General features: G+C 41.4%; 1 protein-coding gene and 1 long non-coding RNA gene across 2 annotated transcripts in view; one reads left to right on the top strand and one right to left on the bottom strand.

The window, feature by feature from the left end:
- Window positions 1-13,734, top strand: part of LOC101861843 (probable C-mannosyltransferase DPY19L3) — a 37,580-nt gene that overhangs the window by 15,057 nt on the left and 8,789 nt on the right. Inside the window, exons 7-15 of the mRNA XM_035972371.1 lie at window positions 104-238; window positions 1,097-1,228; window positions 1,925-2,029; window positions 3,683-3,756; window positions 5,594-5,752; window positions 7,035-7,129; window positions 8,905-9,059; window positions 10,859-10,915; window positions 13,139-13,219. Of these exons, the coding sequence (XP_035828264.1) occupies window positions 104-238; window positions 1,097-1,228; window positions 1,925-2,029; window positions 3,683-3,756; window positions 5,594-5,752; window positions 7,035-7,129; window positions 8,905-9,059; window positions 10,859-10,915; window positions 13,139-13,219 (993 nt within the window). The remainder of the gene's footprint in view (window positions 1-103; window positions 239-1,096; window positions 1,229-1,924; window positions 2,030-3,682; window positions 3,757-5,593; window positions 5,753-7,034; window positions 7,130-8,904; window positions 9,060-10,858; window positions 10,916-13,138; window positions 13,220-13,734) is intronic.
- Window positions 7,766-13,734, bottom strand: part of LOC118478555 — a 9,490-nt gene continuing 3,521 nt past the window's right edge. The window contains exons 2-3 of the long non-coding RNA XR_004859122.1: window positions 8,558-8,676; window positions 7,766-8,157 (exon numbers count right to left, since the gene is read on the bottom strand). This is a non-coding gene — a long non-coding RNA (uncharacterized LOC118478555). The remainder of the gene's footprint in view (window positions 8,158-8,557; window positions 8,677-13,734) is intronic.

The raw sequence follows: 13,734 nt of genomic DNA, 5'->3' as shown, positions 1-13,734 counted from the left end.
TCTCTCTCTCTCTCTCTCTCTCTCTCACTCACACACACACACATTTATTGTGCATCACTGCCTCCTTTGTTTAAAGCACAAGTTGTGTGTGTGTGTTCCCCAGCGAGCGAGTCAGGTGGCCGTGTTGTTGAGCACGCTGTTCTTCTGCCTGTTCTGGCAGTTCAACCAGTTCATCATGATGCTGCAGGGGTTTGCCCTCTTTGGCGTGTGGGTCCTGGGGCTGGTGCCTTCTGGCAAGGTGAGTGGGCGAGGGAGGAGGGAGGAGTGGGGAGGGAGAAAGTAGGAGTAGTGGAGGTAGGAGGGAGGTAGGAGTGGTGGAGGGAGGAGGGAGGTTGGAGTGGTGGAGGTAGGAGTGGTGGAGGGAGGAGGGAGGTAGGATGAGGAAGGAGTGGTAGAGGGAGGAAGGGAGGAGGTAGGAGTGATGGAGGGAGGAATGGAGGAGGGATGAGGTAGGAGTGGTGGAGGGAGGAATGGAGGAGGGAGGAGTAGTGGAAGGCGGGAGGGAGGAGGTAGAAGTGGTTGAAGGGAGGAGGTACGAGATAGGAATGGTGGAAGGGAGGAGGGAGGAGGTAGGAGTGGTGGAGGGAGGAATGGAGGAGTAGTGGAAGAGAGGAGGTAGGAGTGGTGGAGGGAGGAATGAAGGAGTAGTGGAAGAGAGGAGGTAGGAGTGGTGGAGGGAGGAGTGGAGGAGGTAGGAGTGGTGGAGGGACGAGGTGGAAGGGAGGAAGGAATTGAGAAGGGAGGAGGTAGGAGTGGTGGAGGGAGGAAAGGAGGAGGGAGGAGTGGTGGAGGGAGGAATGGAGGAGGTAGGAGTGGAGGAGGGAGGAGGAAGGAGTGGTTGAAGGGAGGAATGGTGGAGGGTGGAGTGCGGGATTGAGAGAGGCATGAGGAGGAGAGGGCAAGAGAAGAGGTAGGCTGCAGTTAGAGGTAGTTGAGAAGAGAGAGAGAGAGAGAGAGAGAGAGAGAGAGAGAGAGAGAAAGCTTATTTAGAGAGAGAGAGAGAGGGAAGAAGAACTGACAGTGAGAGAGGGGAGAAAAACTGACAGAGAGACAAGAATGATGAGAGAGAGCACGTGTATCGTGCGTGTATCCCCAGGTACGTAGCGTGGTGGTGTGCCAGCAGCTGTCCCTGTTCACCGTCTGTCTCCTGCAGTTCGGCAACAAGATGCTGCTGGGATCTCTGGCCGTCTCCTTCAACTTCGCCTTTTTGGCCATGATCTTACTAGTTGTGAGTGAATAGTAAGAATCAGAATAATAATGATGATAATAATAGTAATAATAATGATAATAGAGATGATAATGATGTTGATAATAATGGTAAGGTAATAATAGTAATAATAATGATAATAGTGATGATAATGAGGTGATGATAATGGTAATAATAATAGTAGTAATAATGATAATAATGATGATAATGATGTTGATAATAATAGTAATAATAATGATAATAATGATGATAATGATGGTGATAATAATAGTAATAATAATGATAATGATGATAATGATGGTGATAATAATAGTAATAATAATGATGCTAGTGATGATAGTGATGGTGATAATAATAGTAATAATAATGATGATAGTGATGATGAGAATAATAATGCGCTTTACAACTATTGTTATCCCAGTAGACCCTAGACCACTCAGAAACATTCTCAGCTTCACGGGAAGCATACAGTGCAATCATCCGATTAAGCCCTCAAACACTAGAAAACTGACAAAATCTTTCACTGTCTATAGCTGGGTAGACCTACCCTTTCCCACTTGGGTGAAGGGAGGACAATTTGTGTGAAGTACCTTTCTCAAGGACACAACGTCAGGCCCCTGATGAGATTCCAACCCACAACCTTTTGGTTGTGAGCCCAACAGCCTAGCTGCCAGACCGTTCATTCTCCTACATTTTGTTTGTCCTTTGTTCTTGCAGGGGGACAACCCTAGGCCGATGTCGGTGTTCAAGCACATCTTCCGAGTGGCGGCTTTTTCCGTCCTGGCGCTGGTTGTTATGGTGTTGTTGAGCTCTGTGATAAAGGTAAACTCACTGACTGAAGTGTCTTTATGCCATTCCCGAAGGGGGGGGGGGGATATTTATATGTTCTTAACCCCCCCCCCCCCAAGGCAGTGCTGCTGACTGAAGTTGTCTTTAGGCCATTCCCAAAGGGGGGATATTAACATGTTCTTATGCACAGTAGAATTGTAAATAGGCTGATTTATCAATGTCATGCTCAAACTGAGCGGGAACAACACAGGGGGAACTGCTGCTTTTTCTTTCCTCATCCTTACTATCGTCATTTTTCCTCTATTTCTGTTGTATGTTTGTTACTTCCTTGTGAACTGTTATTTCCGGGATGCCTTGATAGTCGAAGCGGACTTTGTGCTGTTGAGGCTAGAGAGGTGAGCAGAGTAAGCCTGATTCCCCGTTTGGATTTCTCATATGACCTAATGCAGTTGCGAACGCTGTAAAACCTTACTAAATCACTGGTAAGTTCTTGTCCTTGATTGGTGAGCTCTGTGAGCTCTGTGATAAAGGAAAGGTCACAGGAGCAAAGGTCGGGAAACACACACCTAGTGCTACCTTTGTTTTGCTTGCACTTTGATTTCTTTTTATCCCAAATTGAGATTTCTCTAAGATATCCTTGATCATCCATACCAGTTTGGCCTATTTGGACATAAAACTTTCTCAGCTGTGGTTGGATTGGATGCCTGGGTGGGGGGGGGGGGGTGGGGTGGATCTAGCTGTGTAGTTTCTGTAGATTTAGCTTTCAGCATTTCATTTTGATATTTCGTTGAGCTTTTGGAAAATGGTAGCCTACTCAAATGTAGTATATATTTTTAAGATCCCAACCCATGTTTCTCAGTTGTTAAATGGATTTCCTATTTCCTTTTTTACTGTCTTTGTGTAGTTTTCAAACTTAAAGTTTGCTTCATTTTTACTTTTCTTTCTTTCTCTCATGAGAGAGTGTACTCTAGTATCTAATGTTTGTTTTACAGTTATGTATACAAGCAGGCTGGTCCCCCCTGGGGTATTGCCACTGACTGAAGTGTCTTTAGGCCATCCCCAAAGGGGGGACTTTTCTCATTAGCAGAATTGTAAATGTGCTGATTCAACAATGTCGTGCTCATAACTGTGCCTGAACTACAACAGGGAACTGCTGTTTTTTCTTTCCTAATCCTTACTATCATCATTTCCTCTACTTCTTTTGTATGTTTGTCACACTCTTGTGACCCACTGTTTCCAGGGTGCCTTGAAAATTTAAACAGACTTTATGCTGTTGAAGCTAGAGAGGTGAGTAGAGTAAGCCCAATTCCCTGTAAAGACTTCTCTGTTGACATCCACCCCTTGACGCTCATAGACCTTATGCAGTTGCGAGCGCCGTAAAACCTCTACAAAAAACCAAAAAGAAGCCTGGACTTTAAAATTCTTCCCATCCTACATCAGTGTGATATGTGTGTTATTGTCAGCTTTATTCTCTTCATGTTGAATTTTTAGGAAAATAATAATATATAATATAAATTCTATGTATGTCTTCATGTGTTTTTACCCTTCTTGTACCGCCAAGAAAAATTTATCTGATCTTCCCTTAAATTTGCACATGGAGAGAATGCTATACTTTTTACTTTAAGAGTGGAGAAGCATTTTTTTGTTGTTGCAGATAATACTTTGAAATTTTACTTTTTTCTCCAGGCTTTGTTGCAAGTGGATTCTGATGAGCACATATTCAAATTTCTTCAAAACAAATTTGGTGTTGGAGATAAAAGGTGGGTGTTTAGAGGACAGCAGCGTCTGTTTGGCCTTTATCCTTTTTATTTTTTGATGGACGGAGACTAAATATAATGTGTGAGTGGTTGGCCGGTGCTCTGGTGTGGTTTGCTTCTTCTTTCCTATATCAAACATCTATCGTCCTTGTCTCCCCTTCTTCTTTTTTATGTTTGTTACTCTCTTGTAACACCTCTAATCTTCTGGCACTTCTATGACCTTATGCAGTTGCGAGCGCCGTAAAACCTCTACTAAAACTAAATCTAAAAATATAATGTGAATGGATGCTTCTAATAGTCTGCTTTACTCCATGTCTCCTCAGAGAATGAGATACTGAAAAGGAATGTGTCAGTGTCCGTGGTTGGTGGGTGCTCTATGTTGGTCTGCTCGTTCTTTCCTGTCCAACATCTAAATGGTCGCTTTTAAGCACAAAGATACTATCCCAAAAAATGCTGTTTTGAGAAAATCGAAGGTAAGGTTTTTGCCCCTTGTTCAGTTTTTTTAAAAGACAAGGAGAGTTTTCTCTATAACCAAACAAACATACACACCAGTGAAACCAAACTTCTTCTATAGGTAGAACAATGTCCATTTTTGGTGAAAGTCAAGATTTCTGGAAACCCTCCAATCTGGGTTAGCCCGCTTGTCTTTAAAAGCGAGCAATTGTCCTCATCTCTCCTCCTTCATTTTCTTTGTCTGTTACTCTCTGGTATCTTTTACTCTCTAGTAACACATTTTATCTTCAGCTCTTATAATGACCTTTTTTGTGGTTCAGTTACCATAAAATTTTACCAACACTTGTCGTGAATGTGGGTGGCTGGCGGGTGCTCTGGTGTGGTCTGCTCCTTCTTTCCTATCAAACATCTATCATCTTTATCTCTCCTTCTTTTTTGTGCTTTTAGTTTAGTTTTAGTAGAGTTTTTTCGGCGCTCACAACTGCATAAGGTCATATGAGCCCAGAAGATTAGAAGTGTCACAAGAGAGTAACAAACTTAAAAAAGAAGAAGGGGAGATTAGGACGATAGATGTTTGATAGGAAAGAAGGAGCAAACCACACCGGGCACCCGCCAACCACCCACCCTTTTTTTGTTGCGTGTATGTTACTCGCTTGTAACACATCTATTCTTCAGCTCTTATATAACCCTATTGTGTTGCAAGTGCCGTAAGACTCTTTTCTAAAAATAACAAAGGAAGGTTGTTGTTCACCGAGAGTGTACTGTGATGTTGTGTGTCCTTTGAGGGAGTGTTTTATCGTAGACTACAGACTGAGGATTTTTGATTGAAGTCGTGAATGACAATAATAATACTACACTTTTTTAGATGTTCTTTACAAAAAGAATGGTTCATATGTAGGGAGAACAATATAATAAAAGTGATCAAAGGTTCTTGACAAAACGCGTGCAGTTCAAATTATATTTTCAACGGAATGGGATAAATAACTTATCTTTTCAAATAGCAATGAAGCTTAGAGGAAGGGAATAACTTCAGGATCCATGTACAATGATAGAAGTAGTCATAATGAGGATATTTATGAGAATGACGTACAATTATGAAAAAGTCGTAATAAAAAATAATAATAATAGCGAGAGGAAAAGAAGAATGCTTGAAACAGACAATAATAGATGTGTTCATCTCTCGAATCTTAGTGGGAGGAGCAGAAGGCTATGGAATCAACCATTGTTTGGAACCGTCAGCATCTACACACTTCGAGAGATGCTTCTTCAGGGGACGGAGCGCTTATGGGAATGCCCCTTGTGCAGTGATGTCGGTCCTTCACACAAGTAAACAAGTAAACAAGTATCTTAACGCCAATTTTCAGCGCAATTCTTTTTGTCCTTTCAGAGACTTTGACTCCCAGCTCTACCTATGTCTCGGCATCTTCCAGTTTATGGGGACCGACATCTTTGAGCGGCTCATGAGCAATTTTGTGCTGCCGTTCTACGTGGCTTCCCATGTAGGCATGTTTGGATACCTCGTTTATACCGTGTTCAAACGGTGGAGGTAAGCGGCGTTGTCACTGGAGTGTTAGATTTGTACACTCATAGAATTCTTTGTATACTGAAAGCATATTTGTATGTTTCATATTCATATTTGGTCGTTTTTAAGGACAAGTGGGCTAACCCAGATTTCGGGGGTTTCTAGAAATCTTGACCTACACCAAAAGTGGGTATTGCCAGTATTGCCCTACCTATAAGAGAAGTTTTGTCTCACTGGTGTGTACATCTGTTTGATTATAGAGAAAACTCTCCTTGTCTTTTAAAGAAACTGAATAAGGGGCAAAAACTTTACCTTCGATTTTCTCAAAACAGCATTTTTCGGGATAGCCTTCTTGTGCTTAAAAGCGACCATTTGTATGTTTCATATTCATATTTGATGAACTTACTGCTTGTGTGATTGAGTGTGAACAATCCTCCAAACCAAATTGGGGAAAGGTTGATCCAGGGGGGGGGATCAATTGACTTATACAGATAAAAAGGGTTTTAGTGGATAAAAAACACTGGCATGCACATACATGTTTGTATCCGGTTGTGCAAGTGGTTGGAGGGGGCCATATATGTAAGTACGACTTCTTTCCTTTCCTGCTGTTGTCTGTGTGTGTCTGTCTTTTTATCATGGGCTAAATGACCATTATAGAGACAATGTGCTTCTCTTTGTTTAAAAACATCCATCTTTTAGAACTTTCTCTCACACAGATACTCACACACACATACACACACACGCACACACACACACACACACACACACGCACACACACACACACAGATACTCACACACACATACACACACACGCACACACACACACACACATACACACACACACACACGTACACACACACGTGTGTGTGTGCGTGTGTGTGTGCGTGTGTGTGTGTGTGTGTGCGTGTGTGTGTATGTGTGTGTGAGTATCTGTGTGAGAGAAAGTTCTAAAAGATGGATGTTTTTGAACAAAGAGAAGCACATTGTCTCTATAATGGTCATTTACACACACACACACACACACTCACACACCCATACACACATGAACAATTCACACCCCTAAAATAGCAGTGGATGGTTGGCAGGTGCTTTGGTGTGGTTTGCTTCTTCTTTATTATCAAACATCTATGGTTCTTATCTTTACTTCTTTTTTGTGTTTGTTACTCTCTTTTAACAGCTCTAGTCTTCTACACTTATATGACCTAATGTGTTGCAAGTGCCATAAACACGCTTACTAAAACTCAACTAAAATAGTATTTCATTCATCATAAGCAGGTCAGTTTTTGCTATTGTTTCCTTTATCCAGAGTTCCTCCGTCCAGTGGCGACAGAGCCGAGAAGCCACCTGACCTGAGTGACCTATCACACAACAACTCTCGCTCGGCACTGCTGTTCCACACAGGTAACTGTCTTTGTCACGACTACTGGACACAGGATGTAATGATACAGACTTCTACATAAGTTAAGGACCACTTGCAAACACTCTGAGTGGTTTTATTGGGTCGACCTGCTCGTGGGCGTTCTTGGACTGATCCAGTGGCTTTATGGCGCTGCCTCAGGCGGACAATGACTGAGTGTGACACTGCAAGCCTTCTGGCAACTTCTCGGGCTCCAACTCCATTCTGCAGCCATGCCATAGCTCTGGCTCGATCAAAGTCTCTCAGTTTTTGTCATGGTGGTATGTTGATGCGATACTGAATTTTGCACAAATGGCGGATTATATTGCCCCCAAAGTGAGCACAGTTCGAGACCGCACGTCTGTTTATGACATGCACCAGAAATTTTAACCGAGGAATGTCTGTGGTGTCACACACAAGTCGATAAAAAACTGCAAATGTGGCTAACATTGCCCAAGGATTTCCATGCTGCACGTGGTGGTTTTGGCCTTTTAGGAAGTTTTGCAGTACACTTTGGTAACCCATTGACACTTTCAGAGCAAAACATTTTGAAACAATCCTTGCTGTCTTTTTTTCGGATCTTTAAAAAATCAGGGCTGTCTGTCAAGGTGGTCCTTAACTCATGTTGAAGTCTGTAGTAATAACAGCTCTTCGGTCAATGTCTGACAATGACCAATACATCACATCCGCAGAGGAGAATATTTCTCTGAAGATGTACAGGTCCGAATATAGTAAACACAATGTATGTGTGAATGTTAGGATTTCTTCCTGTGATATCGGGCAACAATGAATGTGGCTGTCCTTACATGGCCTAGTGGGTAGTAAGAAGAGCACAACAGTGGTAGACCCTACTTCTTTTCTTTCCCTCTGGGTCACTTATGTTGTTATTCCTCGCTAGGCTTAAAAAAAACAACCTCCCCCACATTCTTCTCCACATCACCGCAGTCAAGAGCGTATTTTTCCTGTCCCTGGCCGTCATGATGGAGCGGATGAAGTATCTCTGGGTCACTTATGTTGTTATTCCAGCTGGGCTCTAAAAAGAAAAAAAAAGTAGATGGTTGGCGGGTGCTCTGGTGTGGTTTGCTTCTTCTTTCCTATCGAACACCTATCGTCTTTATCTCCCCTCCTTCTTTTTTATGTTTGTTACTCTCTTGTAACACCTCTAATATTCGGCACTTATATAACCTTATTGTGTTGTAAATTCCGTAAAACTCTTACTAAAACTAAAAAAAGGACCCTACTAAAATGCTTATTTTCTTTCCCTCTGGGTCACTTTTGTTATCAATCCAGCTGGGCTTTTAAAAATAATCTTCCTCACATTCTCCACATCACTGCAGTCCATAGCATATTTTTCTTGGCCCTGGCCGTCCTGACAGGTCCTCTCTCTGTGTGTCACTTATGTTGTTATACCTGGCTAGGCTTTTAAAACCAACCTTCCCCACTTTCTTCTCCACATCACCGCAGTCCTGAGCATATTTTTCCTGTCCCTGGCGGTCATGATGGAGTGGATGAAGTATCTCTGGGTCACTTATGTTGTTATTCCAGCCGGGCTCTAAAAAGAAAAAAAAAGTGGGTGGTTGGTGGGTGCTCTGGTGTGGTTTGCTTTTTCTTTGCTATCAAACATCTATCGTCTTTATCCGCCCTCCTTCTTTTTTAAGTTTGTTACTCTCTTGTAACACCTCTAATGAGGTCATATGACCTTATGTTGTTGCGAGCGCCGTAAAACCTCTACTAAAACATCTACCGAAACCTCTACTAAAACAAGCAAACATCTCCGCAGTCCAGAGCATATTTTTCCTGGCCCTGGCCATCATGACGGAGCGGATGAAGTATCTGTGGACGCCGTACGTCTGTGTCCTTGCCGCGGTCGGCCTCGCTGATCAGGCCGTGTGGGCCAGGCTGCTCCGACTCTGTAACATACAGGACAGTTTCAAGGTACGTATTAGGGCTGGGCAATTTGTCGCTTTTTCAAAATCCGGATAATATTATTGATAGTACACTTCCTCGGCAAATGTGCTATGAACGGCTTCGGCAAATGGGTTAGAACAACTTTGACAAACGGGCAAGAACTTCTTTTAAAAAATGGGTGCACCCACTTCAGCAAACAGATTAGGAAAGAGAGATAAGAGTCTGAATTCGGATGGCATTTCATTGAGAATTATCCTGTTATACGGATAGGTTATCTGGATTTTGCCCACCACTAGTACGTATGTCGGTGGTTTTGGTGGTGGTGGTGTTGTCGTTGTTGTTTGCCGAAGTTGATGTTGATGGTGGGGGTTTTCGGGGGGGGGTTTTCTTATGATGATGGTGTTGCTGTTGTTGTTGGTGGTGGTGTTGTTATTGGAGCATGTGTTGGAGGGCACTACTGGTAGTGTTGTTGTTTGCAGAGGATGTTGTTGGTGGGGGTTTTTTTGTTTAGTTCTGGTGATATTGTTGATTCGGTGTGCTGCTGTTTTTGCTGCTGATGGTGTTGTTGTTGGTGACTGTGGTGGTGGTGATGGTTATTTTGTTGGTGGAGGGTTTTTTTTTTGTTTGGTTGGTGATGGTGGTGTTGTTGTTAGTGGTGGTGGTGGTGGTGTTGTTGATTCTGATGTTTCTGTCTTGCATTTTCCGTGGGTGGTTGGCAGGTGCTCTGGTGTGGTTTTCATCTTCTTTCCTACTAAAACTAACTAACATGCTTTTTCCGTGCTCTAAATGGCCTATTATTGTGTGTCTATGCTTCTCTTTTCTCAAACTCTTTGCCTACACAGGCTTTTACTTATGTTATGTTTACTGAGTCTCAATTAGTTGTTCTGTCTCATTTGACTGGGTAGGTGGTTGGCGGGTGCTCTGATGTGGTTTGCTCTTTCTTTCCTATCAAACATCTATCGTCTTTGTTGCTCCTCCTTCTGTTTTGTGTTTGTTACCTTCTAGTAACACCTCTAATCTTTGGCACTTATAAGACCTAATGTGTTGCAAGTGCTGTAAAATTCTACTAAAACCCCCCGGGGCAGTGCCACTGACTGAAGTGTCTTTAGGCCATTCCCAAAGGGGGGACATATCTCGTTCATGCATAGTAGAATTGTAAATGGGCTGATTCATGTCACGCTCATAACTGTGCCTGATCTACAACAGGGAACTGCTGCTTTTTCTTTCCTGATCCTTACTATTGTCATTTTCCTCTACTTCTTTTGTATGTTTGTCACTCTCTTGTGACCTGCTATTTTGGGGTGCCTTGATAGTCGAAGCAGACCTTGTGCTGTTGAAACTAGTGGTGAGCAGTCTAAGTCTGATTCCCTGTAAAGACTTCTCTGTTGACACCCACCCCTTGGCGCTCATTTGACCTTATGCAGTTGCGAGCGCAGTAAAACCCTCTACTATAAAAAAAATAAATTCTACTAATACAAAAAAAAGCAAAACAAATAAGTGGCTGGAATGTTTTTAGAGTATCTGTAAGTTTGCCAGAGCTCTTATATCTGATTAATGTTGGGTGGCTTTCTTTCCTTCTTTCATCACCAAAAATCATAATAGATTTTTTTTTTTCTCCATGGGTGGTTGACGGGTGCTCTAGTGTGGTTTGCTTCTTCTTTCCTATCAAACATCTATCATCCTTATCTCCCCTTCTTCTTTTTTATGTTTTTTACTCTCTTGTAACACCTCTAATCTTCTGGCGCTCATATGACCTTATGCAGTTGTGAGCACAGTAAAACCTCTACTAAAACTAAAACTAAGATTTTTTTCCCCTTTTGTTTCAGGTGTCAGTTGCCCGAAATGCGGTGGTGGTCGCAGTGTTGGGGATCATGACAGCTGTTGTGAGTACTGGGTTCTTTAAGCATTGATGTGTGTGGCTAGACTACAGTTTTGTCTTTTGTCTGTAACACTCTCTTTTTGCACTCATATGACCTTTTCTGTCCCAGTGGTTTTATGCTCCCGGCATAATTTAGCAAAATTTGATCATTTTTTGGGTAATTTCTGATTATTTTCCTTTATCATTCTTTGTTAAAATTAACAGAATCATATAATTTCACATTTTTGGGCTCAATTTGCCTAATTTCAGAACTTTTCTTGCTTAAAACGACAGGGACAGCCTTATGCAGTTGCGAGCACCGTAAAATCTCTACTAAAACAAAAAACACTATTCCTGGGTTTTTTTCGGCATTGTTTAAAGGACATGTAAACATTCTTCCTCTCGGTCTCTCAGGAAAAATTAGAAGCCAAAAGACAATGAGAAATTCACTTGAGATTGAATAATCATAGCATGTCGGGAATTATTTGGTCACTTTTAAGCTCAAAGGGGGGCTATCCCGAAAAATGCTGTTTTGAGAAAATCGAAGGTAAAGTTTTTGCATCCCTGTTCAGTTTATTTAAAAGACAACGAAAGTTTTCTCTATGACCAAACAAATATACACTCGAATGAAACCAAACTTCTCTTATAGGTAGGGCTATGCTCACTTTTGGTGTAGGTCAAGATTTCTGGAAACCCCCGAAATCTGGGTTAGCCCGCTTGTCCTTAAAAGCGACCGATTTGACTCGTCGAGTAACTACTGTTAGGGGTCAATCCTGCTGATTTCAAATTAAGAGGAGATTATTCTTGGGCGGTTGATGGGTGCTCTGGTGTGGTTTGCTCCTTCTTTCCGATCAAACAGATACATCTTTCGTCCTTATTCTTTGTCTCCCCTCCCTCCATCTTTTTTGTGTTTGTTGCTCTCTTGTAACACCTTTAATTTTTGGCACTTATTTAACCTAATTGTCTTGCAAGTTGTGACGGCTACCCATTGCCTCACATTATAAATAGATTAAAACTTGTAAAGAAGTGAACCAGCACAACCTCTTTGCTTGCCTACCTGCCAGAAAACTGATTTATTGTTTTTCTTTTACAATATCTCGTGCATGTTCTAAACAAGACAATATGAGACGTGGTAGGAAGGGGAAATAATTGTGATATCAAAGAATCGTTATTGCAACATGCGCAACATAGTTCATTGTTTTTTTTGTGTTTAAAAAAAATATTTTAAAAAAATTTAATTTAATTTAATTTAATTTTTTTCTTTCTTTCTTTTTTTTTTTACATAGATCTAGTTCATTCTCATTTTTACATTTCAAAACAAGAGACATTACACAAGTGTTGTAATACTCTTACTAAAACAATTAAACGGGAGAATATTCTCTCCCAACCTGTGTTGCTTCCTGCCCCAGTAAGGCAGAGATCCCGTCTGCCTATCGTTTCCATTTTTTTTCTGAGTCCAGATCATAGTGATAGTGTGTACTCACAAATTTGATCGTAAAAATTTTTTAAAAATTAGTGTAACTTTCATAGAAAAAGAAAAAAAATATATGTGAGGCATCGCGGTGAAACCAGACGCTTGTCAAAATAATGAAATCCGAGAAATCGGTATTTTTCTGCCAGTTTGGAAATTTTTTCAAATTTTTGGTTTTTGACTCAACACCTTGTATGTTCATACAAAAATACTCTTGTGTGTGGATTTTTTTGGAAAACTTTGATTGAAAGCACAACAAATTTAAATTTACAGTTTCCAAGGACTCTTTTAAGCTATGGAAGTCACCAAACTTTGGTGGCCATTTTCTCGCTAGTTTAACCTCTGATATCAGGCGACCCCACCACCTTCAATCGCAAATATCTCGACTTATATTAAAAATTAATGGATATCTTTTTCATCAAAATCAAGGTAAATGAACGACCTTTAAGACGATACCAATAACGCCATATTATGCCCAAAAATTGAGGAGCGTCTGTTTCCACTGCGTCCCGACACACAAAGATAACTTTCTCGCTCAATGAGTTTCTTTCTTTTTAAAAATTTGTGGGTGGTTGGCGGGTGCTCTGCTGTGGTTTGCTCCTTCTTTCCTATCAAACATCTATCGTCTTTATCTCCCCTCCTTCTTTTTTATGTTTGTTACTCCCTTGTAACACCTTTAATCTTCTGGCGCTCATTTGACCTATGCATTTGCGAACGCCGGAAAAGCTCTACTAAAACTAACTTTAAAAATTTCTTGTTTTTCTGTTTTCTCGTCAGCTGCTGCCACCAGTGATGAAGGATCTGGAAGAGTTGAAGGAGTTTTGGGACCCAGACACAGTGGAGCTGATGGAGTGGATCATGTGAGTGGAGTGGAGAGGGGAGGGGGGGGAGAGAAAGGATAAGTTGTATGATAGAGGAATACATTGTAAGAGTGGAATAAAAGGAGGGAAATTTTTTAGGGTATAGAGAAAGTAAAAAATATGGAATTAAAGAATGAATTGGGTTGGGTTGTTTTTTTTGGGTTTTTTTGGGGGGGGGTGTTACAGAATAGATAGTGTGGGTGAAGGAATAAAAGACATTAGTACAGAGTGGTTTGTGTGGAATCATATGAATATTGAATTGATTGTGGGAGGGAAGGAATAAAACATGTGAGAATAGAGTGGATAGTGTGGTCCATGATGGTTTGAGTAAAGGAATAAATCATGTGGGCATTGAGTGGACAGTATTTGTGGGTATAGAATGGAGTAGATAGAGTGAGCTTGGGGTGGTTTTGTGAGTAAAGAATGGAACATTTATGAGTACCAAGAGGAGGTTGTAAATCGCATAGGGCTTGTTGTTGAGCGGGAATTTGAGCAGTATAAATGCTATCTATT

Source organism: Aplysia californica, unplaced genomic scaffold (assembly GCF_000002075.1).
Source record: "Aplysia californica isolate F4 #8 unplaced genomic scaffold, AplCal3.0 scaffold00668, whole genome shotgun sequence".
Classification (NCBI taxonomy): Eukaryota; Metazoa; Mollusca; class Gastropoda; order Aplysiida; family Aplysiidae; genus Aplysia; species Aplysia californica.
Note: the sequence above shows the minus strand (reverse complement) of the source record. Positions and strands in the feature narration are given on the sequence as shown.